Raw genomic sequence first — 20,566 nt, 5'->3', positions numbered from 1 at the left:
TTTCTTGATTTGTCATTTGTAAAATTTGTTTTAAAGGAAACTGGAAATAACCATCCAATGGACAGGGAATAACCTGCCAAAAGAGAACTTTCTCTTTAACTTCTCTCAATGTCATGCTCTAAAAACATGAAATTTATATCTCCTATCTAAATATATAATCTCCTTATAGCACTGTTAATATAAATATTAAGGCCTTATTTAAATCCTACTAATTGTTTGGCCTCAAAGATAGTGGCAATGAAGTTCTCCTGGTTTAAGCATGTTTTTACAGCTGTTTTAAAAAACAAAAACCAGATTTTAATAAAGATTTAAATTTACTTGGAAAACTATAACAGCCAAAGTTATACTAGACAGACAAGATAAAATATAATCCCTGATGTGCTAGACTGTAAACCAGTCACTAATACTGGAGGATTAAAACAACAAACAAACAAACCACACCATCACTATGAGCAGATTCTTTCATAATTGTACTCCATAGGATTTCTTCTACTTTCTTTCACAGCTGGTACTAGATACTGTCAGAAACAGAATGCTAGACAAAGACAAACCCTGGTCTGATATAGCAAGGCAATTCCGCTATATTATACTAGGATAAAATGATGAAAGAAAAATAGTGCAGGGTTAAATCATCTTCCTTATGTGGATGTATTATTATTACATTTCATTTTGTGGCCAACCACTTACCCAAAATTGCTCTGACCAACATCTGTCTCATCCACTGCATCAGTTACCTATACCATAAGAAAAAGAGTTTGAGTGAAGTTGCACTTTGAATATATATTTGTATTTACCTAAAGGGAAGATGGGGGAAAGAGGTGACAAAAAAAAAAAAAAGACCTTATAGTGAATCAAAAATTATTTATGCTAATTTTTTTAAACTCTTACTTATTGAGGCTGAAACTGAAGGGGTATTATAGAGTGTAAATGTAGTCCTAAATACCATAACTATTCCCTAAATCACAGCTTGTACCAATGTATTTATTTAAAAGGGTCCTCCTAGATCAGTTTCACCTATACCATCATCTGAAGAACTATAAAATAATAAGACCCATTTTACATGTGTGTAAGTGGACTCTTGAGGGCATGTCTACACTAAGCAGAAGACTGACGCTCCAGAGATTGATCTGGTGTTCGAGTTAGCAAAACAAGTATGGACCCATACATTGCATGCTGAGAACATCTCTGGCCAGCGTCTAGTACTCCTTTTGTGAGGAGTAAGGGAAACTGACAGGAGTGTTTGCGGAGGATTAAATGGACGGTGTGGAAACAATTTAAGATACATTGACTCCAGCTACATAATTAACATAGTTGGAGTTGCGTATCATATTTCAACCTTTTGCTGTAGTGTAGACCCATGATTAAATGACTTGCCCAAGATCACAAAACCAAGATTACGTGTAGAGTCTGGAATTGTATTCAGGTGTCCTGCCTCCCAGCGATGCATCTCAACTACATGAATTATCTTCCAAGATGAAAAAGAAGATCATTGTTCATAATACCTTTCTGTTAACAAAAGTACAGCAAGTTAAAGGATAGGAGTAGTTGTGGTTGTATGTAGCCCTTTAATGCACACTTATTTTTTCCCCCCTGTGGGAGGCACAACTTGAAGATACAGAGAAGAAAAAAAAAATGGATTACATTAATAGCTCCCTCCCGTAACAACATTTTTTGTAGTCCACTGCTATAGGTCTTATTTTAAATGGAGTCCAATTAGTTATTTAAAAAAATACACTTTCAAATTAAAAATGCATTCATTTTTTGGATCCTGACATCCTCAATCAACTGGGCAGCAGTTCTTTTTAAGCAAATACCAGAGACAGTTCAGAATCTACATGAGACTTGATCGTGGGCCTTCCACCTTTTTGTCAGATTCTATCTTCAGCATCTTAAGCAGAATGGTAATCCAGGATTCCCTGCTGGAATTTAAGACTGCAGCAATTCTTCCCTGCCTTGGAAATCTGAAGTTTCAGGAGCTTTATTCCCCAAATGAGAGCATCCACTGGGCTTGTCCCCTTCATTTGTTCCTTATTACAGCATAGCAGTCCAAGTGGAACAATTAAACTAAGATGTTCCAGCTACTAAAAGACCCTTTCTGGACACTTGGAAGGGTAGTTCTTACATATCTGCTCCCTATATTCAGAGCCTTGATTTGCCAGGAAGAGAGTCTTGGCCACACAAATCTGGGACCCGTGCATCCCCTCATGACAACAAAGATGACTCTAAAGATACTCTCTCAAGGCCACATCAGTCCTCTTCAACTCTTGGGAGTCAAATCCAGATCTTTCTGTATAATTTCTTCAGTACTAAAGGCAAAACACTACTTGGGACCAGAGACGTCCAATCCACTTCTAAACAATTAAAACACTAGAATTCAATTTCAAATTCTTAAGTGACTGAGTAATTTGGAAAAAAAAATCTGGCATACTTTCTGATTCCTTTGCAAAAAAGGAAGGTTTTATTTTTGGCTGAGGCTTAAAACAGAATTCTTCCCTATTAGAAAGGCTAGTCCTTAGAGGAAGAGAGCCATCATTTCCTGAAAAATCAAAAATTGCCTCTGCAGCTAAAAAGCATAGGAAAAGGGCCCAGTGGCAAAATCTATGACAAGCAATGCTTTCAATAACTGTAGTCATCTACACTGCACCATAGCTCGAAATAAGGTACACAATTTGAGGTAGGCAAATTGCACATCTTATTTTGATCTTATTTTAAAATAGCTTATTTCATAATTTGGCACAGTCTACACAGCGCCAAATTTCAAAATAGCCCGCTATTCCAAAACGTCCCTTACTCCTCATGGAATGAGATTAACAGGGACGTTGGAATAGCGAGCCCGATATAACGGGCTTTTTGTGAAGATGCAAGATAGCTATTTTGGGATACTCCAGTACCCTGAAATAGTGGTGCAGTGAGATGTAGCCTTGAAGAGATGGGGCAGAGGGTCCTAAATTAGTGGTCCCCAAATCTTTTTTCCTAGCATCCCCTTTTTACTCCCAGGGATTCATGCGGCACTGTTTGGGGGCTGCTGTCCTAGAGTAAGTGCTGAGGCTTAAGGGGTAAGAGGTATTCTATGATTATGGGGTATTCACATCCCCGGAAATCCACTAAGTTTAAGACCTGAATCATGTGTATGAATACATATTCGGCCATTAAAAGAATTAAAAGGAAACGTGAGGGAAGCCTTCTATGTCCTCTCCACAAGTTCTTCTTGTGAGGCAAGATTCTCACCTTATAGAAATAACCTGCCACTTTCTAGTCCAGCCACTTAAAATTATTAATATCTTAGCAAAGCAGAGCTCCCTGGGTTTAGCTAAAATTAAAGGGATGCCCCCATCAACTTGCTGAATCACTTGTGTGTGAAAACATTGCTTGTAGTTTTGTTACTAGTAATCCCTACAATTATCAGAACTGAAAGATATTGCCTACGTTTTTTTTTCTGTTGCCCATCACTGTAGTATTCCAAGTGCCCTCCATATAAAATCAATGGCAATAGAAAAGCCACTAGACTTCATAGTGCCTCTAGTACTTTTCCCTTTTCAGGGTAAAAATAAGATTTCTTAATTTTGAACCTTTAGATTTTCTTTTCCTTTTTTAGTTGGCAGGAGTTTGGAGGTAAAAGAGGTGTGTCAAGGCTGTGTAATTATTATGGAGGAAAAAAATTTGAAGAAGAAAGTTTTGTGGTGTTTCTTAAAAGTAGTCAGAGACTCTAGATTTCCCAATTGCCTCTGGATTGAGAATGTTTAATCTCAAATGCTTACAAAATTCATCCTAAGCTTCATTTTCTGCATTGTCCCAGAGGACTTCAGCTGTCATAATAGTTCATAGATAGAATTTTTGGCTTCAACGGAGTTGGGGTTTGATCCACTAGTTATTTCATTAATTAGGACCAAAGCCTTATAGTGGTGTCATAAGCAAATTGGAAGCCTATGAAACTTAAGCAATTTATGCTCAAGACATGTTCCTAAACCATAGACAAGGCAGACGGCCACATTCTGTAACGGATAGAACTGATATATTGTCTTCACATTCAGCTTCAGATGCAGTGAATTATAGTAATCCTCTCTAGAGGTTACAAATGCATTGACTATTACCAGATCCTTGTTCAAAAGAAAAGGAAAAAGTTACCTAACAAACTGGAGATGCAACTAGTAGTTTAGATACTGATGCTACACGGTCATCCACGTTTAAGGAGTCAAACTAGAGGCCAAGGCTTCACACTATTTTGATGGATGCTTAGATCATCAGTGGAAGTTAAAACAATGTCTTGATTAGTTCTTCAAAATGTTTCCCCTCTCTGACTAGTATTACTTGAGTCTTGGTGGGTTCAGTTCGAGCTAGCTGACCTTCATTCAAGAACTGGTATTTTGTAGTAATTCTGACATTTGAGCAGTGGTGATAGTGACATGAATTGAGAATGAGATATATAATTGAGTATTATTAGCATTAGGGATGTTAAATATCAGTTAACTGAATAGTCGATTAACCTCATGAATTCTTACCAGTTACTCTATAGCCCCTGAGAGTGGGGCAACAGCCAGTGTGCTCCAGCCCCACTCCCGACGGGCCCCCTGCCACTGTATCAGAAGTAGCACTGTGGGGTACCAGGCGGGAGCTTGTCTGCAAGGGGAGCCAGTTTAAAAAACAGTTCCCCATATAGACCTGGTGCCTATTACCCTGTGCTGCTGCCTCTGATACAGAGGCAGCAGTACAAGATGGCAGCATCCCCTGTCTTTGGGGAGGAGGGGGGGGGAGTTGAGCTCCTGGACCCAGCACGAGCCAAAACTGAGCCGGGCTGCCTGCCACCTGGTTCCTAATACACTTTAAATGCAGAGCTGCAGCAGAGGTGGATCCTGGACCCAGCACAATGCAGGACTGAGCCAGGCTGCTGCCCAACCTGCTAAAACAATTTACTGGGGGAGGGGGGGAGGAGGGGGTAGTGTGGGGGGAGAAATTTGTGTAGTCTACAGCATTAACCAATAAGCTTTTTCTTATTGGTTAATCATCTACACTATTATATCCCTAATTAGCATACTGATGGTAGCTGGGCTGATAATGTATCCTATCATTTGATACTGAAGAGACAATGGGACAGTACATATCCCTGTGGAATCCCTTCAAAGGTAGAATGTGTGTGAGAGAAATTATCTTTTTTAGTCTGATTACTTTGTGCAGTTGATAATGCTTTACATATGATCATTTTCATTTTCTCTATATAAACCGTTTCTCCCTGAGTGAGAGAAAGAAGCCTTGCAAACAAATAGAGGAGAAGGAAAAACATCTATAAAAAGAAAATTCAGGACATTATTAGCACCTGGAAAATTTCAGTTAGTCATTATGATTAAGTTGATAATATCCCTTTAAAACAAGACAATTTTCTCACTCAAGCAGCCCTTTTTTCCTAATGTACTCAGCACTAACTTGCAAAATCAGATTTACAGCTCCCACTGGACCTTCTAGGCATTACTATGGTACAAATAATAAAAATTATTAGTAGGGGAAAAAAAAAAAGCTAAAAACAGATAAAGCTGCAGAAGCAAGTCTAAGATCGGATTCTTTGTCCCAAATTTTAAAGAAAAAATTCTATTAGTTCTTTCAATTGATTGCTTCATTTTGGCTCATTCTAGTTTGTTTTAATACCTCAAGTTGGTCGGGTTTTTTTTTTTTTTTTTTTTTTTATTAAGAAATATGATTATCTCCCCAGATTACTCAAAAAAAATAAACCTTGGAATTTCATGGACCTGCTTTCAGTGGATTTGGTTCCACATAAAGTCACTACAATGGGTGCTGGTACTGTCTGGGTGCACATGTTCTTCTGTTGATAGAGGCTTCCATAAATTGACTAGAACTTTAAAAAAAAAAAAAAAAAAAAAAAACCACAACACAACAACCCTAAAGCGATGGAGGAGGAAGAAAATACTGGGATATATTGACTTTCCTAGTCCTTATTTAGATTTTGCAGTTTCACAGGAGAAGGAATTAATAGAAATACAAACATGTTTTCACTTTCAAAATGTTGTCTGTCAACTGGCTTGGAATGTTATACAACAGACATTTTTAAACCAACAGATGTCTCAATCCCAGTGAATTACTTTCTCTATAATAAAACTCCTCCATTAATCCTTTAATGATAATAGAACAAAAAGTGCATGTTAAAAAAAAAATACTGCCAGTCATCTGTGTTTGTGGGGTTTTTTTTCCCCCCAAGAAGTCTCTTTTATTCTGTTGTTCAATGGTCTTACAGAGTAGGAAATAATTTCTGGTTTCATACCTGATTAATACACAGTATTGGAGTTCTGTATCTACTGCTTAAACTGTGAAGTTTCGCACCAAATGTCTGCAGATATTTGGCTTTTGTAACAGAATCTTTTGCTCCGAATTCACCTCGAAACAAAGCAGCCATAGAATCAATGACTACCAAACGCACCATGCCTCTCGAGAGCAGTAAGGTAATCCTTTTAGTAATGCAGTTGTAGAAGGTGTCCTACCAAAAAAACACAAACATTCAATGATAGAATTAGTTAAAATATTAGTACCTATAAAATTAAGACAAACCTGTAATTTCACAGTTTTGCTCTGTAGTCATTTATTAAAGGTTATATTCATAAACCAAGAGTGTGAATCTTAAGACACAATTTTATTCTTCTGTATAGCTCTAGCTCTATTGAAAAAAAAAATCAATTACAGCACTAGTTTATACCATGTGCAGTCTAACACAGTCAAATCAATTGGACTGCACACGGCATAAGTCAAGAAAAAGTTGGTCTTGGATTTTTGAGTTATGAACAAAATTCCAGTGTTACCTAATAACAGGACAGTAAAGTCTTATTCCATGGTCACGAAGGCCAGCATAAATCCCCAGGATATTGATAAATGAGAACACAGTTATTTCATCAAAAGAACTAAGATAATATATACACAGCTATTGTATCAGACACTCTTATTAACGAAAATTGCTACTAAAAGTTAGCAGTATCTGAGACTCCTCTTTCCTCCCCAATTGATTCATAATTCCATCAGTTGAATGTTTCTAAAATCTCAAATATTTTAGGTAAAGTTACACCCCACTCCACTGGCTGCCTAGTAATTTGATTTTCTTCCATCATATGTATCAGTTGTTCATTTTAGCAAAGAGGGAAATTTTGTGAAACCTTGAATTGTTGCTGTGGAAGACACCATTCTTCACCTATGAACAGGAATATACAGTTAAAGAGGTTTATAAACAGTCTGCCAGGATTAGATAGCTGATATTCTGATGCCTTTCTCCATTCCATATCTGTCAAAACTAGCCTGAATTTCTTGGAACTGGATTATAGTAGGAGTCATCTTATCAAATTGACTTGCTCTTCACACAAAGAAACAGCATCATTGTTTTTGTAACTGTTGAAAATAATTCATTCACCAGAAGAGATGACTTCTTCAGAGAGTAAACACAGTAGGAAATCTGTACACATCAACTGGAGAGGTCATCCCTGTTTAAATGATCTTCTTCTGCAGTTAAAAATAGTAGTGAATATTTAGCAAAACAGACCCCAGCACAGGCTAGCAATGTGCATAAATAGGCAGAATTCCAGGTGCGCTTGTACAGCCCATGCTATAGTCTGTGTCCCCTTACCTTTACAGCTATTTTTAGCTGCACTAGCTAAATTAAAGCTAGAGTGAGCATGCCTATCAGACATCTGACTGCAATTTAAGCATACTGTTAGACATGATGTTAGTGGAACATCATTTAGGTTCCAACCATTTCTGGTTGTCACAGCTGCTTTTGCAGAAAAACTTGCCAGTTGTCTACACTGGCTGCTTGAATTTCTGCAAGAACACTGACTTCCTACTGTCTGAAATCAGTGCTTCTTGCGGAAATACTATGCTGCTCCCATTCGGGCAAAAGTCCTTTTGCGCAAAAGGGCCAGTGTAGACAGCTCAGATTTGTTTTGCGCAAAAAAGCCCCAATCACGAAAATGGCCATCGAAGCTTTTTTGCGCAAAAGCGCATCTAGATTGGCACGGACGCTTTTCCACAAAAAGTGCTTTTGCAGAAAAGCGTCCGTGCCAATCTAGACACTCTTTTCCGCAAATGCTTTTAACGGAAAAACTTTTCCATTAAAAGCAATTGCGGAAAATCATGCCAGTTTAGACGTAGACCTGGATTGTTCAGCATGCAAGATGCCAAAGTTACTGACGAGGAAGGAAATGGAAGGTGTAAAATAAAATGGAGATTGTTTCATTTCACAAGGCAGATAATGAATTTAATTTTTAGTAGTTTCTTACTCTCCCAGAGGAGACAACCAGACTTTCAAAGAGGATTCCCTTATCAAACCCTAAAAAAAGGGAAAGGACAGAATTCTATGCATCACCAGAACCTAGTTGAGGGAAGATTCAGGACTTTTACACAAAGGCAAGCCACTAAACCCCTTGTGGACCTCTGAAGACTTCCATATTATTGGATTCTTTATGTACCCCAAAAGTGGTGGACTGGAATTTATGATCCAGCTGGAGAGCTAAGTCACTAAAAGGAGAGGTCATCACACAGCAGAGCTCCAGTGAGAAAGAGGAAGACAACCTGCCACATACTAATCTGACTACTAGGCAAAACTGTTGATGTGTGTTCCCCTTCGCAGGAACCCAGAAATCAACACAATAAACTGTATGCTATTGGTACATCCAGACAGCATTCTTATCCAGTCCAACAGTCCATATTATATTACTAAAGGCTTTCATTCACACTGTGGTCAGTTAAACCTCACATGCCATTGGGTGCAGGTGATGGATGTCTCAAACACTAGGGCTACGTCTAGCCTGGCATGATTTTCCGCAAATGCTTTTAATGGAAAAAATTTTCCGTTAAAAGCATTTGCGGAAAAGGGTGTCTAGATTGGCACGGACGCTTTTCCGCAAAAGCACTATGGTTTCCTGACATAGTCCCCAGCCGCTGACTCTGCCAGTTGGCGGCGGATAGGAAGGCAGGAGCACTACCTCCAACCCTGGTCGGGCTGCCTGCTGGGTTGCTGGCCCTGCTGCTGCTGCTCCAGCCAGGGCTGTCGCAGGCTGGCTGTGGCCCAGGTCGGGCTGCCAAGCGCTCAGGCTCTGGTCCCTGCCCTTCAGCAGCCTGTGGGCTCTGGCCCTGCTTCTACAGGCCATCCGGGGTTCCGGCTCCATGTTGCTGTGTGTTGCTAGGGCTGCCACCAGCCTTGGCCCCACTTCTGCTGGGGCTCTAGTCCCAGCCCGAAGCTGCCACAGGCTGTCACTGGCCTGATCCTGAGCTGCCAGAGGCTGCCCTGACCTGATTCCAGTGGGGCAGGCTGTTCAGAGCCGCTGGAGGCTGCTGCCTGCTCCAGCCCCACTGCTGTGGGCTGCCACCAACCTTTACCCCATCCTGCTACTTCAGCCTGGATGCCCTGAATTGCCCTCCTGCCACTAGGCTACCAGGTTCTCTGATCCAGGAACATCCGTGGTCCTGCTAGACCATGGATGTTGCTGGACCAGAGAATTCTGGGTTTTGGAGGTGCAACTTCTATAAGCTACCAAGACTATCATGGAATTGATTTTGATTATTACTGCACAGTTTACAGAACACACAATGGAAAAACAAACACAACCTGCACAGTAGCTCTTTTTGTGTTTGTCAAGACTTCCTTGAAAAAATAAAAGCATTTACAAAAATAGCTACAACATTACAACATGAAAACCACCAGGCTATCAACTGTTAAGCTAAATGGATAGTTCAATTCTAAATTATGTAGTGTTCTCCCCTCTCCCCCCACTGATGGTGAGTGAACCTAGGGCTGATAGGAAGGGAATGCAAGCTCTCAGCTCCATCCTTCTGCCGGAAGCTCTGCCCCTGCTGCTCAGAGCCTTCGGGGGAGTCAAGCCCCTTCACTGTAGGGACAGGCCACCAGCGAAAAGCACATGGCTCCAGTCTTCCCCACCCCAAGCAGAGAGGGCAGGCAGTGCATGGTCCCAACCCACACTGACCCCAGGAACATGGGGAGGGAGGGAGGGTTGTGCTTGACCCTAAGGATGTTAAATTGCGGTTAACTGACTAGTCAAGTAGTCAATGGAATTTCCATCGACTATTCGACTAGATAAGCACTTCCGCATTCCTCCTTTGAAATATACATTTCAAAGAAGGAATGTGGAACTCTGCGTGCAGCCCAGGGCCAGCAGGAAGTCCTGCTGACTCTGGGCTGCACGCAGGTCTGTCTGCTTTGAAATGTACAAGAGCCCCCAGTGGGTTTCATGCTGCACTACTGATTTGAAATGCCACGTGGAGCAGGAGTCAGTTGGGGACTCTCCAGCTGATCCCAGGTTCTGCTGAAATGCCCCAGCTGACCCCGGGCTCCACAGGGCTTCAGTGTTTAAAAGGAGCAGCACCACACAGCTGAGCTGTGGATCAGCTGTGTGGCGCTGCCACTTTGAAGTGCCCCTCCTTCCCCCCCCCCCCCCCCACACCCACACACACACACACACACACTTTGCTGCCTCTATCAGAAAGAGGGCTTGATAGAAGGGGAGATAGACAGCTCTGAAAAATAGCAGAGGCCCTGGTTAGTTAGAAGCAGCTGAGATAGGGCTGCGATAAAGCAATTAAGCATCAGCTGAGCTGACTTCTGGCTGCCTGGGGACCTCTTTAAAACCTTTCCCTGTGGGGGAGGGCAGGGGGAGCAGAAGAAGAGTTTGGAGAGTGGAGAGGAATTTGCAAATGATAAGGGGAGGGGGGACCCCCCAAACACAACATCAGCATTGCCAAAGACAATAGAGGGAAGTGAGGGTCTCAGACAGGGAGCAGTTGGAGGCTCCTTTCCCTCTAGGTGGCCAGAGAGTCCAGCTGGTAGTTGAGGAGGACCGCTTACTCAGCCCAGACGGACTGGGGGCATCTGTCCCAACACCCTTTTTGCCAAGGGACCAAAGCCCCAAATACCAGAAAAGGCAATTGGGACTTGTACTGCAGCCCAGAAACTGCGGAATAGTGGACAGAATGGAGGTCTGGGACCCAGGAGTGGGACTGGCCCTGTCACACCATATAATTTGAGTGAGAGTTGCACTGCTACTTACAAGGTCTGCCACGTGCTCAATGAAAATACTGTTTCCAAACTTTATTTTCTGTATGACATCAAGTGGAACATCTGCCCTAAACTTATGTTGTTGATCAATTAGTTGCTGCAAGCGTTTATTTGGGAAAACATCTTCTGTGCAAATGTAGACTGCACCTGCAATCAAAAAAACCTGGTATTACACAATGACTCACATACAAATACATTTTCTTAGCAACGAACAGTCTCAAAATCTTGGTACTGGTGAAAGGATGATTTTTACTTTTTTTAGGCCAAAACTTTTGGTGCCCAGTGACATGATCACATCCTTTGGTTTCACAGACACTTCTTTGCACTCTTCACTGACCCACCAGAGGACACTCTATGGCATAGCAGAATAACTGCCTGACACGGAGGTATGATCCCTGGCTTATGCTTTTATTGTATAGACACATTATGAAGATCATGTCTCAATGACAAATATGCCATATTTGCTTTACATACCAATAACACAGATTATTACAAGTCATCCTTTGCAGTTTTGAGTGTCAAATGAGTGTGCACTTTTACCATACTTTACACACACCACCTCACTAGGTTTAAAGAAGTCCAATAATTGAAACCCACTCCAGCTTTTCTTCACGTAGATGCAACCATACATTCTATGGTTACACCGTCACTTAAACACATTTTAACACTCCTGGTTCCAAATATCATAGACGCTATAATAATGCTTATGTTTAAGTTTTCCTTCTAATTTACTTACTTGCACAAAAGTGAAAAAGGGTACAACACAATGCCCATGACTTTTCTGACTATCTGTCCATCAATTTTTTCTATACATCATGACAAGATCCTTGTCATATTATAAGACTAGCTGGAGTTACCCAGCATTGCTCGGATAAGTTGATATAACTGAGGTGAGGAGCCTGAGAGGAGGGAAGGGGAAGGGAGCCTTGTCTCTCCGCTGGCCTGAGTGGGTGACTGTTCCCGCTGCTTCCCCCGGGAAACTGCTTCTACCCTCACTGTCAAGCTCCGTGCAGCATCCCAGGGAGAGGCGTCTGTCTCTCATCTCTTCCCTCCCACAGTACCTTAAAACCTCCTGGATGAAAGATTATCCCATGCAAAGTTTGGTTGCGGTAGCTCTTATACTGTCCAAGTTATTAGCGCACAAACATACAAACATTCTCCTTTATATATTATAGAAGATAAGGGATACTTAGCATAGGTCTAAGATATTAATGTAACAATATCTGGCAAGTGGACTGTTTTGTCACAGTTTCCAAAAAGAACTGAGGGTGGTTATGATGCTGAAGCCAGTGCAATGCATCTTTATATGCCTTATGCACTTTCATAAACTTCACACTATTCTTGATCATTGAAAGGAAAAGGTCAATCATAACTCTGGGTATGTCTACACTATAGAGTTTTTCTGGAAAAACTTCACTTATGTCCACACTGTAATTGTGTTCTTTAAAAAAAATTAATAAATAAAAATTAAAATAAAAAGAATAGAGGGGTTTTTCCGACATTGGTAAACCTCTTTCTACAGGGAAGAAGCCTTTTTCCAAAAGAGGTCTTTCAGAAAAAGGTGTGTGTGGATGGGAAAAAGCAAAGGTGCACTGGTGGCCACTCCATCCATAGTAAATTACACTGTATTGACGCTATCTTTCGAAAAAGCAGATAGCTTTTTCAATGCGCTTTGGCACCGTGGACGCTCTCTTTCAGAAGCTTTTTTGGAAGATCTTCCGAAAGAAGCCTGCAGTCTAGACGTAACAGTGTAAAGTTAGGATTGATTCCGTTCACATAGGCACCCTAATCTGTGTGACAATAGCAGCCAATAGTGAAAGTGGAAAGTTATATAGGGATGCAGCATTTGTATACAGGATGCTTTTCTTTTCCAGATGCCCAGTTTCTCATCTCACAGTTAACGATACTGCAAATGATCAGAAATTCATTGATACAGATACTTACTGCAATATACAAATTATGCGTCTTAAAAATAGCACACTCCTTAAAATAATAAGTAAATCTGAAGGTGTACTGTACTTACCCGATTCTAATCCTCCATATTCATAAGGATACTGAACAGAAAGGGACAGCTGCAAACTAATCTGAGTCTTCCCAGCAGAGCTTTCACCAGCAAGTTCTGTGATCCCCACCACAGGAATGCCACCTCTTAATAAGTTATCTAGTACTGAGCAACCCAGGCTTAGTTTTTGCTGTTGGGACATGCAATTATCTTTGTCTTGGTACAGCTGAAGTGCTGAGAATATTATTGAGAAGAAAAAAAAAGGGGGGGGTTCTATTGAGTATTTTCCTCAATAAGGAACAATATAACATAGCAGCCATGTTCTAGGCAGCTTTACAACTAACATTTTTTCCAGCATGATTCAGCCTCTTTCCCCCTCCCCCCAATTAATCTATTTACTGAGGAATCTGCTTGTAAATTGTCACAGCTATTTATGCTGAACCCTTCCATGCCCTAGAACTCTTCCCTCTTCTTTAAAGAGACTTTTGGGGGCAGCCACAGCAAGCGTTGACTGGGATGATTTAGTTGGGGTTTGTCCTGCTTTGAGCAGGGGATAGAACTACATGACCTCCTAAGGCTTCTTTCTATCCTAATTTTCTATTATTCTAAAAGTAAACCTTTCAATGGAATACATATGACCAGGAAGCAAAGATCAACTGCTAAGATCAGAAAGCAGACTCTGGAGTTCTGAGCCTTATAAATATCCACATAAATAACAGGAAATGGAGGTTCAAACCGAGCAGCTTCTAGGTTGGTGTGGGCAGTAAGATGGTGGTGGTTCATCAGGGTTAGCCCCTGGTGGGCCACTTTTAAATTTGCCTATACAACTGCAGATAGCCATTCCTGGCCAATGGGTGCAGCAAGTGGTGGTGTGGACCGGGACATCACTTCCCACAGCTCTTATTGGATGGGAACAATGATCTGCAGCCAATGGGAGCTGCAATTGCCAGTAACTGCAGCTGTGTAAGTAAATATAGTGATGGAGGGGGCCATCAGGAACTAACCCTGACGGACAGGACCGGATCCAGCCCATGGGCCTGTATTTGCCCAACCTTGTCCTAGGTCACTCCATTAGAGCAGAGGTTTTAAAACTCTGGGTCACGGCTTATAAGAGCAAGCTGCTAGCTGGTCACAAGACACTTTCACAACTCCCATTGGCCGGATCACCATTCCTGGCCAATGGGAACAGCAGTCCACAAACAACAGGAGCTACAAAACAAAGTGTCTCATGGCCAGCTAGCAGTTTGCCCTTATAAGCTGCAACACAGAGTTTGAAAACCCTCGCATTAGAAGAGGGCAACTCTTTCCTATGAAATATTGGAAATTCTAAGACAGGCATCTTGCAGTGTCCTATCCGACTGTGGCGTAGTGGGGGGTGCTATCTGCTCTGTAACCTGGGGTCCCCCTGAGTTGTGATGTGTGATTCCCACTGACTCACCCAAATGTGTATTAACCCAGACACCTGGGCTCAGCCTGAGGAGATAACAGGGGATTCCCAGGGGGAAGAGACAAAGGGAGAGAGGCAGAGACCAACAGGAAGCTTCGGGGGAAGGGGCAGTTGCTGGCTGGAAAACATGATGGAGACAGCCTAAGGAGGAGGCTTGGAGACTAGGGGCTCAGGCACCCCGCCTTAAGTGGTCTGGGGCATCCTAGCCCCCCTCCTATTGCCACATCATGTCTATGCTGTGCTGTATTCTGGAAAATCAATAAACCCCTCTCTATTCTGCTGGCTGGTGTGTTCTGGCTGCTACGGGGGTGCAGGATGTGAGGAACTCCAACTGCGCTGTCACACCCACAATCAAGATTTTCCAGATTGGGGAATTATTTGATCCTATAAAGCTAAGCACCATCCACTTCTATTTACATTCAGCACTTCACAAGATCAGGCCTTTGAGGAATATGAAAGCATCTTCTAAAGAAGAACAAGAACTTACAGCTTTTTATTTTTTTAATAACTGATTTGACTTTGAAAAATAACTTATCAGTATTCCATTACCTGTTATGCAAAAATGATTTATGCTATTCTTCAACAATAGGTCTTTGAACAATACATTTAATTTTTTAATTATAGCTCAGAATTCTAGTACTGTTTTAAATTATTTAAATAGAACACTTTATTTGTGTTCACAGTATTACCTGTAAGCACACAGCTTTTCCTCAGTGTACCAGAGACTGTTTTCAGTAGGCACTGTACATCCATACTGGACAATTTTGTCAGTCTTTGCAAGTCTGCTCCGGAAAGATTCAAAATCTCTTTTATTGATTTTATATTAGCTGAAATTAGAAGAAGAATTCTCATAATGCTTTTGGATTTAATATAACCTTACAAAAGAGAAGGACTTCCAGATACTCTAATCAAATTAACAATGGTATTACTTATAAAAAATTTACAAGTTTTGTTTAGATGGTCATGAGTTATCAGTGATTTTGAATGGAAAGGGACTTTGATGTTTTTGGAAGGATTTAAAACATATCAGCTTTAATATCAGATGGAAGTGATGCCTGGGAAAAGGTTCTGAGAGAGAAGCAATTTCACTGTTTTTCTGATATACTAAAATTAATTGTGTAAATTCTGGGTGCTTTTGGTTTTTAACTTCTTGAAGAAGGCAACAACAGAAACTATGAGCACATTGCAAATACAATTGACTAGAATAGAAAAGAATAGCCTGACTCTGTCCATTCATTTCTTGCCTAACAGAACTCCAGTATTTCAACTACTTCTTGATTGCTTGTAGGTCAGGAAACTACTTTTGCCAACTTTTGATGTGGCAGGCAGCACCCACTTGGGCTGTGTCTAGACTGGCCAGTTTTTCCAGAAAATCAGCCACTTTTCCGGAAAAACTTGCCAGCTGTCTACACTGGCTGCTTGAATTTCCGCAAAAGCACTGACGATCTCATGTAAGATTGTCAGTGTTCTTGCGGAAATACTATGCTGCTCCCGTTCGGGCAAAAGTCCTTTTGCGCAAAAGGGCCAGTGCAGACAGCCCAGATTTGTTTTCGGAAAAAAGCCCTGATCGCAAAAATGGCGATCGGGGCTTTTTTGCAGAAAAGCGTGTCTAGATTTGCACGGGCGCTTTTCCGCAAAAAGTGCTTTTGCAGAAAAGCGTCCGTGCCAATCTAGACGCTCTGTTCCGAAAATGCTTTTAACGGAAAACTTTTCCGTTAAAAGCATTTCCGGAAAACCATGCCAGTCTAGACGTAGCCTTGGGGTTTATCAAAAGCAGATTATAACACTGTTTGGATCATTAGGAGAAGAAGGTATCACTGGCAAATATTCACTGTCCCCCGAGTATTTCAATTACATATCCAGCATGGATATGATTATGTACAGGTAGATACTATGGTATTAGCAAATCAGGAATATACATACAGGTGGATTAAATTACCTTTCTTAACAGCAGCTATCACTTTGGGGTTCATGTCAAACTGGTCCCAATCCATGTCTTGATACCGCACTGTCAGCTGAAGTCTTATGAAGAATACATGAAACACAGAATCTAAGTATTTATTTCATTTGACCAACTTTGTGGAAAAATGGACAAATACTGTTATTAAACCCTAACAAGATATTTGTTTGTAATTTATCTCTCAGAATATAATTAGCCATTCAGATGATGGAAATTCTCCTTTGATGGCTCTCTGGCTAAACAATAGTGGAGACAGATTACAGTAACACTGGTCTATGGAATGGTTGGCAATCATTTCAATTGCCTGTAGCTGAGATATAGAACATTTGCTCTGGTTTGAGACTTGGCACACAAGATCTTATCCCAGACACACACAAAAATCACTTCCACCCTGCCACTCACCTCCCTACCTTTTCATTTTTAAAGAGAAATAAAAATCATACAAATGTAATATAAAATATTCCAGGACTATTTATATTTCTGATACTCAGAACTACTTTGGTTTACTAAAAACTAAATATCCTACGAAAATGCAATCCAATTTTGAAACTTTGATCTAAAAAAGAAAAGCTGAGTCATGTGCTACCACTATATAACAAAATAGTGCTATAAGGCTTGTTACTAGTTACAGAATGTAATGGATTGTGCAATGTAGTGGCAACTAGGGATGTTAGAAGTCAGGTAAAAATGTGAACATGTAGCTGCTAAAAATCCTAATGGTTACATTTGCTGCAGGCTCTGCCGTATAACTTTTAAATGGCAGAGCCTTCAGCAAGACTAGCTGCCTGATTTCAGGGCTGGCAGCAGTTTCTGATCCTGCTCCCAGGGAGATGGCGTGTAACCTTAACGGAAATGGAAAACACCTATAAAATATATTTATAAGACTTAGTTCCCCAGTTAAACTATCTACTTTTTAAAAACAAGGGTCCAATTACTTGTGTACATATGCATAATGTATGGAAATGGGTCCTGAAATCAGGATTTATAAAGTCGGTGATTTAAAAATAATTTAATTAAAAATTAAGACCCATTTAACTTATGACAAATACTTGTCTCAAGGACTAAGATTAATATAATTCAGGATGGTCTTAGTGCCTTTGGACTGAAAAGGCTCCAAAGCACTTCACAAATGTAATAAACTAACCCCCCTGCACCTTTCCCATAAGACTCCAGGGAAGCGGGGCTGTCTTAGATGCTTCTAAGAAAAGCCCACTTCAGGGGTGACTGCCACACAGGACAGCTCTCTATCTGGGGAAGTGGTGGTGATGCTTAGCCCTCGATCAGCTACCACGGTACTACACCAGAATAGGGATGTTAAAATGCATTTAATTTATTAACTGTTACATGCAGGGCGGCAGTTGGCTGTCAGGAGCCAGTATGCACAAGAAGCCTTAAAAGCCGGCCCCCAGCATGCACTGCCTCCCGGGGGGCTAGCTGCCACCCCAATTCTGCTGTCTCTGATACAGAGGCAGTAGCACAGGGTGGTAGTTGGCTCCCCAGGAGTAGGGCAGGAGCCTGTGTGTAACCATGAACGTTAACTGATATGCCCAGCCTTATTGGTTAGCCATTTACAGAGTTAAACGTTCACATCCCTTAACCTGAGTGGACCCCACTACACCCCAATTGCAGGGGGGGGGGGGAGAAACACTGCATCCCAGCAGGGTGAGATGCCCCACAGCCCCAGCTGCAGAAAGTACCAAGCCGCAGGTGAGACTTAGACCTACCAACCCCACGCTCGTGCTAAGGAAAGTCTGGCTCCCCTCACCACGCAGGCAGGAAAATAGTATTGCCCGCTCCTGCCCAATAGTTTTACTGGGGCTTTCACAACACTGGGGGTATATCTACACAGGCAGATGTACAGTGCTGGTAGTTATAATGCTGCTCAGAGAGGACAGCAGGTAAACTGCTGTTTTGTGTCTACGCTGTTCTTGTGCTGGTGGAGCATAGCCGCATTAACAGTTCTTGCAACACCAGAGAGCAACATCACAGAGAGCAGTGCATTATGGTAACTATCCCACTATGCAACTGCTTACAAGGTGCTTTGGGAAGGGTTTGGAATTCCGTATGAGGCAGTCAGTATAACAAGATTCAGCTTTCCCAACACCATTGCTCCATGGCCATCCTGCTACATTGAAAGCTGCTTTTCAACAGAAATTGGGGGGAAGGGTGTGACGAGAGTGTATGTGAGTATGGGGCAGAGAGAGAGACAATGTGCATTGGGGGATGTCAGCATTCTGTCTTGTAAGTTCAGACAGCAGCAGGAAACAACCCCCCCCATGAGGCAGGGAGCCCCCCCAACATCTCAGTCCGCCCTTCCCATCACCACAGAAACACCTGCCTCGGTGTTCATTCATAGGGATTGCCCGAGCTGTTAATTTGCACTGTATCGCAGAGCAAATCAGCACAGCACGCAAGCTGTCGGAAACAGAGCTCTGAAAGGAGTATGTGAATGCCTGCAAGGCAGCCAAGTTCCAAATAAGGATGTTAAGGACTAGTCAACTATCCAATAAGTAAAAGTAAATGCTTATCGGACAGTCAAGTTGACTAGTCAATTCCTGCCCCCCTTGCTACTGCTATCAGATAGAGGCAGCAAACGGCGGTAGGAAGGGAGTACTTCAAAGCGGCAGCAGGGCAAGGAGCCTGTACCTGACCCTGAGCTCAGCTGTGCGGCACTGCTGCTTAGAAATGCCGAGGAGGCGTTTCAAAGGGGCAGCGCTGCACAGCTGATCCCAGGCTTCACATGGCATTTCCACTGTCACCTGATCCTGGGTTCTGGGGCAATGCCAGGAGGAACCCATGGTAAATTGGGTTCTAGGGAAATGCCGTGGCATTTCAAAGTGGCAGTGCAGCAAGGAGTCCTTGTACATTTCAAAAGCTGGCACACCCATGTGGCATGCCCATGACTTCCCACTGGCCCTGGGCTGCACATGGAGTTCCAATTTCTCCCCTTGTACATTTCAAAGGAAGTGCCTATTGACTAGTTGAGTAGCTGATGGAAATTCCATCCAGGACCCGAGTAGTAAATTAACCAATATTTAACATCCTTAGTTCCAAACAAGGCGCAGAGGGGACTGGAGGGATTATGAGCCATTTCCAGAGGCTAGTCAGAACTGCAACAAGCAAGGGGTTTACCTGGAGCTCAGCAACTGCAGAGTCAGTGCGCACTCAGCACCTTGCCAGTGTGGCCACCCCAGGAGCTACAGCGCTGGGAGCTTGTTTTCTGTGCAGCAGCAGGTGCCTGGGAGAGTCCTACCGCCCTCAGGGCACAAATCCTTTGGAGAGACCACTGTCAAGTGTCTCCCCCGCCCCGCCTCAGCCCGTGCATAGCGGGGAAGGTACAACGGCCATTCCCAAGCCCCCAGAACGGAGCCTGATTTTGACAGCCCCACCCATTATCCTCCAAACGCTCTTGCGAGCCTGGGGTGCGCACCCGCCCTCTGCCTACCAAGGGAACTGCGCTCCTGTGTCTATGCAGCAGTAAATTAAACCCAGCCGACAACTCGGGCGCTAGCCAATCAGAGAGAGACTTACCTGAGGCTTCGCACGGCCACGCGGTCAACCTCTCTAGCCGTGGATCTCCGCCGCTTGCCAGCCAATCAGAGGGCAGCATGCCCAATCAGGCAAACGGTATTAGCGACCTAGGAGTTATAGACGTGCGCGGATTCGCGGACGGTTTGTCTGAACCCGCGCAAAACACACACCAATCAGAGAGGCGGTCAGAAAAGCCCTTTTGGGGCATCATCCAATCAGATGGGTTCTGGGGCAAACCAATCCCAGTGAGTCTATTCGGAACGGTATAGGAGTCCCGGCTAATCAGAGCGCTCGGAATCGGGGCCTTCCAGAGGTACCACCCCTTAGTTCCGCCCTCCGGACACTCGGAATTCTCTCATTGGTTACAGGATTTACCCGGGCACAGAAACCTGGGTGCGAGTGAGGCGGGTTTGCTGGTATTTCAAGCTGCGCATGCGCCTCCACTGAGCGATACAGCTCGCGATAGAGGATTGGCTGAGAGTATGTGGAGACCACATTTCATTGGGTGTACGTATTGCTGGGCGGGACACCAGCTGGAGACTTCCATTGGCAGAGAGACGCGTACGCAGC

At 42.7% G+C, this 20,566-nt stretch overlaps 1 protein-coding gene across 7 annotated transcripts in view; it reads right to left on the bottom strand.

The window, feature by feature from the left end:
* XRCC3 (X-ray repair cross complementing 3) overlaps window positions 1–20,425 on the bottom strand; it is a 56,822-nt gene extending 36,397 nt beyond the window's left edge. Inside the window, exons 1-7 of one of the 7 annotated variants that reach the window (XM_075926490.2) lie at window positions 19,997–20,425; window positions 16,445–16,527; window positions 15,195–15,287; window positions 13,080–13,292; window positions 11,049–11,203; window positions 6,269–6,481; window positions 688–734 (exon numbers count right to left, since the gene is read on the bottom strand). In XM_075926490.2, the coding sequence (XP_075782605.1) occupies window positions 688–734; window positions 6,269–6,481; window positions 11,049–11,203; window positions 13,080–13,292; window positions 15,195–15,287; window positions 16,445–16,499 (776 nt within the window). In that variant the 5' untranslated portion in view covers window positions 16,500–16,527; window positions 19,997–20,425. Of the gene's footprint in view, window positions 1–687; window positions 735–6,268; window positions 6,482–11,048; window positions 11,204–13,079; window positions 13,293–15,194; window positions 15,333–16,444; window positions 16,528–19,597; window positions 19,949–19,996 lie in introns of those variants that run through there. The other 6 variants (XM_075926492.2, XM_006116891.5, XM_075926491.2 and 3 more) reach the window with 6 other exon arrangements.
* Between the last annotated feature and the right edge of the window lie 141 nt (window positions 20,426–20,566).

This window comes from Pelodiscus sinensis, chromosome 5, assembly GCF_052426305.1.
Source record: "Pelodiscus sinensis isolate ZL-2025 chromosome 5, ASM5242630v1, whole genome shotgun sequence".
NCBI lineage: Eukaryota > Metazoa > Chordata > Testudines > Trionychidae > Pelodiscus > Pelodiscus sinensis.
Note: the sequence above shows the minus strand (reverse complement) of the source record. Positions and strands in the feature narration are given on the sequence as shown.